Source organism: Tachypleus tridentatus, chromosome 9 (assembly GCF_004210375.1).
Source record: "Tachypleus tridentatus isolate NWPU-2018 chromosome 9, ASM421037v1, whole genome shotgun sequence".
NCBI classification, from domain to species: Eukaryota; Metazoa; Arthropoda; class Merostomata; order Xiphosura; family Limulidae; genus Tachypleus; species Tachypleus tridentatus.
Window position 1 is genome coordinate 43,757,871 of NC_134833.1, and position 13,109 is coordinate 43,770,979.

General features: G+C 32.3%; 1 protein-coding gene across 3 annotated transcripts in view; it reads left to right on the forward strand.

Moving 5' to 3' along the window:
* Positions 1–3,534: 3,534 nt before the first annotated feature.
* The window catches only part of Ccz1 (vacuolar fusion protein CCZ1), a 70,234-nt gene continuing 60,659 nt past the window's right edge, over positions 3,535–13,109 (forward strand). The window contains exons 1-3 of one of the 3 annotated variants that reach the window (XM_076454102.1): positions 3,535–3,853; positions 8,169–8,266; positions 9,745–9,838. In XM_076454102.1, coding sequence (XP_076310217.1) covers positions 3,779–3,853; positions 8,169–8,266; positions 9,745–9,838 — 267 coding nt within the window. In that variant the 5' untranslated portion in view covers positions 3,535–3,778. Of the gene's footprint in view, positions 3,854–3,963; positions 4,048–8,168; positions 8,267–9,744; positions 9,839–13,109 lie in introns of those variants that run through there. The other 2 variants (XM_076454103.1, XM_076454104.1) reach the window with 2 other exon arrangements.

Here is a 13,109-nt window from a genome sequence, read left to right on the forward strand (position 1 = left end):
TCACCTGCTGGTTCTACACAAACAAACCAAAAATATTTTATTCGTGGTTTGCATTTCACAGAATAATCTGCAACAACTATTTTTATACAATATTAGAAGTGTAAAATAATAATAGTGATAAATTCGTTTAAATGAAATTAGCGTGAGTTAAAATTGAGGTGTGAGAAAACTGACTTCATGATTACTTGACTTTTCAACGTGATGTCATAGCTATTGAACTGATGATTAACAATTAAAATGGATTAGATAGTGATGTGGCATATGAATATATTGTGCGTTTATATCTTCTTGAAACTATATAGTATACGTTTTTCATTTATTCTGATACGTGCAGATTTCACGTATCATGTGGTCGAGAAAATCGTTAAATTGATTTTGTACTACTAGCCTTGAGTCCTGTATTAGTTCTGGGACATCATACCTGGACAGTGTTTTCAGACGAAATGCCAATTCTGGTCTTCTAAAAGTGACTTATATGGGTATAATATCAGCTAACTATAAAATCAACGTTCAAGTCTTTCTCATGGCAAACTTTTTGATGCATTTTCCAAAGTCAGTTTGGCGAACTTTTATATGGACCACCCAATGATTTCGGGCTTGGAGTGTAATCCCTTGACTACCACCCTAGGCCTGGCATGACCAAGCGTGTTAAGGCGTGCGACTCGTAATCTGAGGGTCGCGGGTTCACCAAACATGCTCGCCCTTTCAGCCGTGAGGGCGTTATAATGTGACGGTCAATCCCACTATTCGTTGGTAAAAGAGTAGCCCAAGAGTTGGCGGTGGGTGGTGATGACTAGCTGCCTTCCCTCTAGTCTTACACTGCTAAATTAGGAACGGCTAGCACAGATAGCCCTCGAGTAGCTTTGTGCGAAATTCAAAACAAACAAACAAGACTACCACCCTTATCCGTGGTCCTGTTCTTCGCACATTTTTTCTGTGGGCAAAAATGGAAACGTTAATATGTATAAATACATATCTATGACTAGCGCTTTTACCACGAAGTTAACTATATTACTGTCTTTCTTTCTATACATTCAACTGAACATTTAAACAATCATAAGCACTAGTTCAATGTTTGCAATTACCTAAATCATGAACAAAAACGAATCGTTTACCAATGCACCTGATTTGTAAGAATTTTGTAAACAAAGGAATGGGCTGTCATTAAAGTCTTCCAGGAATGAACTACTAACAATAGCTCAGAGAGGCTCTGATGCTACTAGAGAGTCCAAAAAATTCCACAACATTGAATTTTCAGAGCCAACCTATTCCATATGGAGGAGTTTAGGCTTCAAGCAGCCCAACAGCACGAGTCAATACCATTGTTGGTGCTACCCACATAGGTGAAGACCAAATAACAGTGTGGCAAGTAATTTCTTCAATTATGAGGTGCTGCACAAGTAAAAGGAAGTAGCATGCGTTTTCGTCTCTTCGATACAATCACTATATTCCTGAACCTAATAGTTTGTAGATGTATTTCGAGGGACGCCTAAGCCCTGGGAAATTAAAGTTGGTATGGGCACTAGTGAGATTACATCATCAATGTCAAAGACCAGACTGACTAAAAAGACAGTTCCTATCACTAGCAAAGGAGCTTCGACCTTCAGGGATGGATCTGTTGAAGTATTGCAAACGATAAACACTATCACAGTATCCTTGGCATCACCAGGAATAACTAAGTATATAACTCCCTTGCAAGTCACTGAAAATAATAAAAAATCGGGTTACTTTAGAGCAAATTCTAGCATTCAGGTTCCATTGTTAGGAGAGAGCAATCACATGCAAGAAGGTCTAGACTCTCTACAAATGGGAAGAAGATTGGCTATAGCAAAGAGCCACTTATCAATAGTAATATAAGCAAAAGACCTGGTATCTGTGTATCAGGCTAGCTGTAGTAATGAGAACCTAGTAAGTCCATGAGAAGACTTTTTGTGATTATTTTATTTGTATACTTATTATTTGGTCCTTGTAAAGAAAACCACGTGGGGAGAATTCTGATTTTTTGATCAATTATAAATATATAACAGAGCCAAGTGGGTGTACTTAAACAAATATTTCCAAAAATGGAAAAGATGGGCGAGGATACTGTGTTTGATTCGCTAAAGAGAGTTATATCTCAATAAATAGAATAGATAAAAAATTCTTGTTTTACATTCTACCTTGTAACTATCGGTAATTTAAGTATATAATTTATAAGACATTATATACTTTGTATTTGAACATCACAAATATTTCATTTGAATCAAAGCTGCATTCAACATACCAAATACCTCACAAAAATCGGTGAGTAGGTTGTTTTTCTATAAATATTTTCAAATAAAAACTTAACAATGAAATATTAATTATAATATACACTTTAATATTTGACCTATTCACGTGAATTAATAATGTAGTTATTCAATAAAATTTTGAATGTAGCTCTACAAACACGATGACATGCTCTTTGACTCCTGACCATAGAAAAAAAACACTCGTGGAGATAAGATTAAAAAGTTTTCCTTAATCGTGCACATGTTGTTTGTTGTTTTGTTATCAAGTGCAAAGCTACACAAAAGGCTATATATGGTCTGCTTACCACTGAGAACCGATACTCGGTTTCTAGTGATGTTCGTCCGCAGACATACCACTTTGCCACTGGAGGGCAATGTTGTACAATTATAAATATTTAAATATATATATGAATTGTGACTTTCATTAAAAGAATTGGCTTAGTTCGTCAACTCCAGGTTGCGAGTTCGAATTATCGTCACCAAATATACTTGCCCTTTCAGCTACAAGAGCATTATAATATTATTATCAATCTAAGTATTCACTGGTTAAGAAAGTAACTCAAGAGTTAGTGGTGGATGGTGTCAACTATCTACCCTCTTTTTAATCTATCACTGCAAAAGTAAGGATGACTAGCACAGATAATACTCAAATAGTATTGGGCGAAATTCAAAACAAAACAATATTTGTTTAAAACTCACCTTTGCAATAGATGAAATGGAATTAACGTGTATATATACAAGTTTTTAAAGTGGATCAGTTAAACCTCGTAAGAACTACTGAATTAGTTAGAATCTGTGAAAGACTGATTAGAAATTGAATGAATTTCGGATTTTAATGTCGATACACCATATTTTTATGTACAAAAAAAGTGAAAATGGTTGCACTAGGGAATATAAATATGAACCTTAAAGGACAACCGTTATCTCAAACACTTTTGATTTTATAACATAGTATTAGTATTTAAGATTGATTACTTTTGTAGCAGATGCAAGGAATTTAAGGGAAGTGTCTTTAAATATTTCAATAACATTTCATAGATGGGACATATGGATCATCAGATTCCAGGTTGCACCTAAATGTTTAGCTGAAATATCAATAATATGTTCTTAATTTAATTAATTTTGCAGTGAGAGGCGAAGATTTCCTCTCTGTATATTTTACTTATTTATTTTCTTGTCCTCAACTGGCCAAATATTGAAAAATACTATTTTTTTCAAGCCATAGTCTAATTTTTTCAGGATCTTATTTCAAAAATTAGAAAGAAATATTCAACTGGTAGAGGACGCTTAACGACGTTTGTGGATGAAAATCTGTTAATGTTTTTTAAAATGACTTTGAACTTAAATTCAAAATATATGTATAGGTCAGAGTTGTTCTTTTAATATATATAGTTTTTTAGAATTCTGATTTAAATTTAAATACGTCAGATTTAAAGTGAAAACTAAATTTGAATATTTGCGGAAATACTATTTAAGCCTGACGTGTTCAAGTGTGAAAAATTATTGAAATGTCGAGTAAATCGCCTATAAACTTATTGAATTTCTGTGTTTTTAATTCCAGTTTAGGACCAAAAGAAGGAGAAGTAAGTTATTTATCAAAATTGAAACTTTAAAAGTATGATAATTTAATTTATATATATATATATATATGTGTGTGTGTATATATAACGCTAGTGTTACTGTATAGTGCGAGTGCTTATTCAACAATAACAGTACGACTACAACTGATATTGCCACCTGTCCTTTTTGTGTTTTTCACGACTACAACACTCTGTAAGTGAGTACATTATAATTATTATCCCCAACCGAGATTTTGTTTCACTCAGTACTTCATTATTGAATTGAGATTGCTAGCTAGAGGGAAGGCAACTGGCTACAAATTATTTTCATTAATGTTATCCATGACTTGTGCTTTCCAGAATTATTAAGAAATGTTTAATTAAAGCTGTAAAATTAGTGCTGATTAATAATTAGTGTATCTATAATCATGATTTTTAAGAGGAACTGCCATGGGAAGTAAAGTTGCATCTACATGTAATGTTTTTGGAATGAGCTTTGTAGAAGTGATTTGTATTACTGTTAATCAAAGAATGAAGTCATATGCTAACTCTCATGGGATGTCTCACTTGCTCAGATACATTGATGATTGTTTTGTTTTTGGTAGAACACCTTATATCAAGTTAATTTCATTTCCAATTCTAATCAGAATTTACAAATGACTTCAATTGATCTGTTTTTGTTTTTTTTAGATGTTACTCCTGTTAACTTAGCATCATATGGGGTATCTGTATTTTTATGCTAAATAGTTTCTTTTTTTGGTGCTGTTTGTGTATTTAGCCATTGTATCTTTTATTCATGTTCCATGTTTAGAACCTTCCCATCATTTATCTGCTCTACATCTAAGAGTTCCTTTATCAGTCTTGTATTCTTGATGCACTCTGGAGTTTTGTGATTGATCTGTCCTGCCTCAATCACTTCTGAATTCTTTCCCTTGTTTATTGTGTTGTCATTTATTGGATTTTGGTGGGCCATTCCTCCAGAACTGTGGATATTCAAGGTCAGTGTTTTATGTTCTTATGTCCACTTTCCTATTTTTCAACCCTTGTGGCACTCTTAGATTTTTTGAATGCAGTATTGGGTCTCAGTTTCGTGCCTTGTTCTTTTAGCTTTTTGGGTCTGTATGCCTTTGTCTCTGACTACTTATTCACATACTTTAGCTGTTCATATGTTCATATAGGATTGGACCTGTTTATACTTTTATTTCTCATCTCGTTCATCATTTTCCCTGGGTGATTTCTTTCATCCTTGCCACTCTGGCTGATACAGATTTGTTTTCTTCAGTTGGTTCAGCTCAATTGATTATTTTTGCTGTGTATCAATTTTTCCTACTTTCCAGTTTTTTTTGCAGCTTGTGTGGCATGCTCTTCCTTTTCATTTCCTTCCAACTCCTACCTGTATTCTTGGTTGGATCTGGATTAATTTCTTTGTCTTATATATGCTCTTGATTGCTTCATGTCCTTAAAGGCTTCTTTCTGTGATCCTCTTTCCTGCTGTTTCATTCCCTGGCACCACACTTCTGTTTTTGACTTGTTTCTTCTTCCTTTACCCTTTTAGTTCAGTTTTTTCTATTCTTTGTCTCTTTCTTCCTGGTATCTTCTCTTTAATAAGGTTTTTTTTTTTTCACCCTTGTCATATGTTTAAGGTAATTCTTCCATCAAGTACTGGGACTACACCTCATATGTTTACATTTTATTATCTACTTTGGGTAACTGTTTCTTTCTCGATTGATAATGTCTTCCACTTGTCATCATTCTTCACTCTTCTGTAAGACTGTGACCGGGTAAGTTATCTTTGTGTGTGTGTAATATATATATATATATAATATAGTTTTCCAGACGCATCTCTCTTTTTTTTTTTCTTTATGGATTTCACTCTATGGCTAGTGATACTCATCCAAATATATTTAAGAATGACTTAACAGCTATAATTTCCATAGCTACTAAATGCACACTGTTTAGGTGGGGTGTTACACAAGATACTTGCTTCATTCACATACCTGTTCTAGACTGTTCTAATCTATAGATTTCCTGAAAACAGTAGAAGGGAAAAGCTGCCCATTCCTTAGATTGAATAAATCAGGAGTGGTCTGCTTTTGAAAATAGTTTTCATGGTCTCCTGTTGTACTGTTTCTTATATTTACATTAATCTGGATTCTCCACTGCAATTTCTTTGTTTTTTTTACTTCCTGTAGAGTATGGGAGTCCTGGATGTGATAGTAATATAAAGTACAGATACATTCAGTTGAGAGTAGGGTGATTATATTCTGCTGGTGTAGTTGTCTAGATTTCTTCTAATTTAATGCTTCATCTTTGAACGGGTCTATCCGAGGGAATATTGTAGCTTTGGAGTGAGTCTTCAAAATTACACAATTCACCCCTTCAATTGATATCCCTCATCCTACCTCCACACAAACATTGGTTTCCATTGTAGGGTTCTGTGTTGTAGTTGACTTGTCAATGACTTGTTGCAGTTTATATCTTGTACTGTTTTTTGTATTTTAGCTACTGTATAACATGGGGCACATCCTTTTTTTTTTACTTTCACCCACATTACTGTTATTTATGGGATTGAGATTTAGATAGTGGGTGTTTTGGATCCCACTCCAACCATTGTTCTCTCTTTTCTAGGTGTACTCTTCCATTTCTTGATCTGTAGCTGCATCTTTTTCACATTAGGCACTAAGTATGTCTGATAAGTGGTATGGTTTCCCATTCACAATCATCCACTATGAGTATTTCCCATTTTAGCATGTTCTTCAACTTTTTGGAAAGATGCTTCTTTTTTTTCTTTGCACTGGTCCCTCCCCCATCTAACTCAATGTGGGATTCCAGCTATTTATGAACAGATATAATGTATCTTACTGGAAGTTATAATTTTCCTAAATTGAAGATTTATTTCTGATAGGTACTTGCCTCTTACTACACTTCCCATTTTTCCTCCCACTAAAAACCAGTGCTTGGATATTTATGTGAATGGAAGTAAGTTTCAATAAGAAATACATTTTCAGGATATGGAAATAATTTCCTATATGTTTATATTTTAGTTCAGTAAGTGCATTGATCTTTTTCTTTTTTTGTTTATAAGTTAGATTAACCACTATGACCCAGATATTTACTGATACTGTCTTTTAACTTTTGTCTTAAAAAGGAAGGTATGATGTTCAAAATCTGCAGAATTAAGTGAGGAAAATCAACAGGCAATGTCATGTAGTGTAAGTTACTATGATTAGAAGGAAGAATATTTGTATTAGACTGTTAATACATTTACTTAAAAGTATTTGTAATTTTAAAGTTCGTGATGTTTGTATTTAAAATATATCTCAATCTATTTTAAAGTTATACTACATGCTAATGTAGTGTTTAATTATCTAATTTATCTGTATTTATTGTATTTTAAAATAGTGTGGAAAAGTAAATGTGCTTTTATGGTTACTATAAAAGGACTAAGATGAAATACTTCAAATGTGTTTAAGAGCAAATGAGAAAGCACTGTATTAATCATTTACGTAGCTCCAAAACTTAAGTATATGAATTATATTAAAAATCACATTCAGTAAAACACAAATTATCAATCTGTGTAGTAATTAGTAGCAAGCAATCGTTTAGAACCCATTCTATTAAAATATTGCAAGGGGGGTATTTGTAGTTCTTGTATACTTGTAAGATGGTTTCATTTGTTTTACTATATGAAATTGTCAGTAGTATACTATACCTTAGAAGTAATAATAATTTTCAAAAAAGTTTTAACTTTTTTTAATGATACATTGATAACATATTTGCCTTGTTTATAAACATTTTAGTACGTATTTTGGTTTATACTAGTCAAAAGCTCAGTTTTCATTTCTATCTTGTCCCCCAGTGGGACAAAGGTAAAACTTCATAATTATAATGTTAAAATCAGGGGTTCAGTTCCTTTCAGTGGATACAGAAGAGGTTGCTTTGATGTCAGAAAATGCACACATTTCTATCTTTTAAGAGTACACATTTCATGGAAAGACTTTGATTTACAGGGTACATTTGTATTGATTTCAATGGTTGGGGTAAATTTTTGTCTTTTTTCTTTTTTGCATAGTAATAATTTAAATTTGTTGAAACTGTAACACATTGTTAGTTTATATTGTAAATATACATGTTCTATACTATTATTGGGGAAAGATTTTATAATAAGTACAGTTTTTTTCATCGTGCTTTTCCCAATACAGAAATGCACATTAAGTTAGCCATTCTGGTTTAAATACATTTTAACCTATAATTGACAGGTGTTAAAATTTTAGGTGCATGATAGATATTATAGATAAATAAAAAAAGTACTCTCACCAGTTTTTCTTTTTCCTTATAGGAACTTAAAAAGATCTTATATTATTATCCTGATTCAGCTGACACAGACACAAAAATTAAGAATGTAGGTCTGTGTGAAGCTCTTATCAAGTTTACAGAGTAAGTGATTTTGATTCGTACAGTATGAGTATTGAGGTGATCTGTAGTATTTTTGTTTTATATATCTGATCAATAATATGTATGTTTGATTTTATGATAATTTACTGTTCAAGTTCAGGCTCACTTATCTTCATTACTAAATCCTACTGATAGGATTACACTTTTCATGAATAATTTATGACTAGGAAGATGAAAATGCTGATTTAGTGCCAAAATGAAGTATGTAAGTAATTATTTTACCATGTAAATAGAGACTTGATCTTTGCATATAAAATTACTGAAAGCTCAGTTTGACTTTGGTTTCTTTGAATGTCACTCATTGGAATATTGCTTTTCAAACAAATGCAGAATTGAAGCATTCAACTTAGCTGCTTCATTGCTTGTTTTTTAGTTTATGCTTATTTAAGAGGTGAATGGAGATGCTCTTAAAAGTATGCTATATTTATTTTGATGTTTTAAAATTAAATGTTACCTGTTTTAGTTGGTATGTTATATAAGTGCTTTACATACTTACTGTAATTAAAAAAAAAAAAAAACAATTCCAGATTTTCAAGTTAGAATTAGTGTTTTTTATCAGTAGATCAGATTATACCAGATAATAGTAGTCTGACTGTTTTTGAACAACTTGTAACATAGTTCAGTTGCTTAGTAATGGCAGCTCTTAACTCCTTAGACCTGAGTGGATGCTACCAGCACTTGATAAAATGTTTCAATTTACTTGTTGGATGGCGATAGCATCTGATAGCATTTACATATCTTTGGCTGAAAACTAATCTAAACTATACTATTATCTACAACATTAAGAAAATGAAGTTTCACGGGGTATGATGTTATTTATTATGAAATCAGGAAAATAATTCTGATAGAATGTACAAAAATTAGGGGTTTAAAGAATTAACAGTTGGAAAATGGAAACCAAAACTATGGTGTATTTCAACACAAGAAGTTTTTTCATTCAATTTTTAAAACATGCATTTTCTTTTAATACACAATAAATAAAGAATTTAGGAATTGTCTTTTGAATATTAATAATATCAGGAAGCTACTCTTGAACTTAGACTGAAAAACAATACTCCCATCATACACATTGTTCTTACATAACTTTAATATTAAACCACAAAACTACAATATTGTTCAATAATCAGTACCAAGGTACAATTAGGATGATGTTTTATAATGGTGGATGAACAAGGATATAAATGTGCATGGATTTCTTATCAAGCAGATAAGTTATTAATTCTTTTGGAATTTGTGGTGTATCCTCTTGAACTAATAAAAGCATACATTTGGAAACCTAAATATTGTTCCTCATGTATTGCACTTTCAAGTAAGAGTGGTAATTTGTTGAATTTCCATTTAATATCATCTTTTTGGAAATGCTCAGGTACATTTTGGTCATTATAGCAAACATAATTTTTTCATTATTATTTCATAATAAACATAAATCTATACTTATAAGCATTTGTAAACCTTTTCAGAACATTTAATCCAAGTAAACCATGTGAGGCTCTGCATACGCAGAAGACTCGTCAGCTGTTTTATCAAGCTGAGACAGACTTTTGGATGGCAATGGTAAGATAAAACTAAATTGTTTGTACATTTAATCTTAATAAGAAACTGATTTCAAAGTTTAATTTTGAAATTTATTACATTTAGAAATTCAAATCTTCAATTTAAATTTTAAGTTTGTATTGCCAGTAAATGTATGATGCTGAAGAGCTTTTCATCATTGTGTTGTTTTAAAAATGAAAACAATTAATGAGTATACTGATAAAAGTACTAAAATTTAAGATAAACTAGAGCTTGTTATAGCAATATATAGTTTTTAACCTCTTGAAGATCACATGCAACTGTGTTTTAGACTAGTATTATATTTTAATTGAAGAATTATAATTTAAACATAATAAATATAATGTTAAAGGATCAATAAATCTTTAAGTACAAGTTGTTTGTGATTTATTTCAGTGTTTTGGGCTTAAACTCTTTGGATATTCCTTTGCACCTGGGAATGACTTTTATGCATGCCATGAACTTTTACAACATCATCTTCAACATTTAGTTAAATGGCTCTATCTTTAATAAACTTGGAAGGAATGCATAGATAGCTTATAACTCAGTTTTTATTATCTGATTCTCAGTCTATGTTTTTCTGTGTCATAATATTCATCTGACCTTTTGACAACTACACTTCAGTATTTTCTCAATTTAAAAATGGACTGCTGTAGCTTCCAACTAATCAGAAAAGCTATACATAATCATGAAAAGGAATTTAAAATTTGGACCCCTTATATTTTTAATTTGCTGACATATCAGTGAGTTTGTCAAACCCACCAGAGGAGTCCTTGTTTCATTATTATTTTATGATACTGGACATATTTAAAATCACTAGAAAGAGCAGATTTTTCTTTATATGAAGCTTACAACTGCCCATTTAGGTTACTTAAATTATCAGTAGCAAGTAAAGGTCTGTACATAAACTGAGCAAACTATTTACATTCCACTGCAGTATGCTAAAGTTAAATTTTTCCTTATCCTTGCAAGGCACATTGAGCTGATGCTTACAAACTGTGGTTTCAAGTGGCACAAGTGTATGAGAATGGAGACCCATTTTTCTTTGATGGAATACTAGTCCATTGCAGGTTATCTCTCAGCTATCAGCTGGTACTATTATGTTGCTAGTAGATTGAAATAAGGATATAACAGCATGAAATGGACTAGTGCCACACTTACAACCATCCAAATACAAGTCCAAAGCAAGGAGCTACTGGGCTACACTGCTGTAAGAAGTCTATGCATTTAACTTTTTTAAGCAAAACTGATGTGCCTTTAATTCAACAAAACTAGATAGTTATAGCAAAGAAGTGAATCGGAGAATAAATTAGGCTTCTTTATCATCTTTTCTATGCTAAATTGCAAGTTTTGGTGAGATAAAGAAATATTCACATAAATAAAAGGAATTCTTTTTGTCCACTTATGATTTAGGAAGTCAGATAAATTATAGAAATTTTAGAACATTCTTTTCTGATACCTAATGTGTGTGTGTTGCTTACTAAACCATTTCTCATATGCTTTCCATTGAAACCTATCCCTAGATAAATTATGTTTTAACATGAAATGTGAAAGTGCATGATACAATAATCATGCAGCAGTAGCATTCCACCAGTAGGTGGTAAGTGGGTGACATATCCTATTTGATCAGTAGATCTTCATAAGCCTCTGCACTTGAAGTTAACTTCATTCTTGATCTCAGCATTGCTATGAACATATATGTTTAATTTTACTCTTCAGTTTTAATGATTTTGTCTGAACTTTATGATTTGATTTCATATAGCAATCTTTGGTGTCATAGGTACTGTCTTTCTGACTATTTATTTCGTCATTGCATGAGTTTTTCATAATTTTTTACTTACATGAGATATATAATTCCATTTATTTTTGTTCATTTTTAAACAGTGGTAAACTATAAGCTGTATATGGGTTACCTTTTACATTTTTCAAAACTGCTGAAATTTCATCTTGAATGAAATTGGTTAATATTCTTTACTATGGTTCTCTGTAGAAATTGAAATACCAAACAATGTGATGTCTTGAGACTCCTCAGAACTTCTACCATATTTGTGATTGCTGGAGACTCTTTGTATGTGGAAGATGTCATCACCAGTTTTTGCCATTTAATAAATTTAGCATTTCTTTCCAGTTTCTTTGGTTCTGAGCATTTTTCTTTATGACTCTGATCACAAAGTCAACATTTTTGTCTGGCTATTTGCACTGTCCAATTTCACTCTGAGTGTGCCATTTTTTTATTAATAAACACACTATTTCTTTCTTTCTCTCTTTGTTCATTATGTTGATTTTTTTTAACTACCTTTTCCCTTCAATGTCATATTTTTTCATAATCTTTATTACATGTTTTAATGCTGTAGTTTTTCTCTTTGACTTGACAACTATTCATGTTAAGTTCTTCTTGTCATAACATCATTCCCATTCTTCCTCCCCTTGTTCTCCTCTTTTCTTGTGACATGGTTTATGGTTATTCCTCTTTCACTTTTTTGGATCCTTAATATCTGTCGGAATGAGGACTTGTGTCTTGAACCACTGTTTGCCACAAATTCTTTAATATATATTCTTCACACCTTAAAGCTTTGGGCTGAAGCTGCTTGTCAATCATTTTTCTATCATTTCTTTAATCTTCTCTCTTGACTTCTTCTGTGCATCTATTATTTTCCTTGGAATGTATACCCTTTTCCTCTCCTAAATCTCCTTTTCCCATCCCATAGGGTTAGCCTTTGTTTGCCCCACCAATAACTACCTCTCTCTGTACCTAGTTGACTAAGGTTTTGTGGTGGCACCTTTTTCCTTCTTTGCTAACTTGTAAACTTCTTTCATGGCCAATTATAGGGTCAATCAAGTCCTTATTCACTGCCTCTGTCTTCCCTTCTCTCTCTTTTTCCATTGTTTATTCTCTACCTTCTGATCCTCATCACCTCTACTGTCTCAAGGACATGATGTCAAAGGTTTTGGTTTTGAAGTCACAGAGGGTGTCATTTCCCCTTTCTGGATTACTATTTCCACCCCTTCTTTGTCTCTTTGAACTCTGGGTACTGAAGTATTGTACTTCTCTGAACTACTTTGGATGATTCTTCGGTTTAAGATGAAGGGTTTCTTCCTCTTACAAGGTTGTTTCTCCTTTGCCTTTGAATGAAGACATCCACGTTTTGGATGCCTTTTTTCACATTCCAGTAGTCCTGTCATCACAATATTTCCTTTGGTTGTCTGTTGCAATAAGATGTACACATTTTAAGCACTACCCTTTTGCATGACTGTTATTCCTTAAGTCTTCACT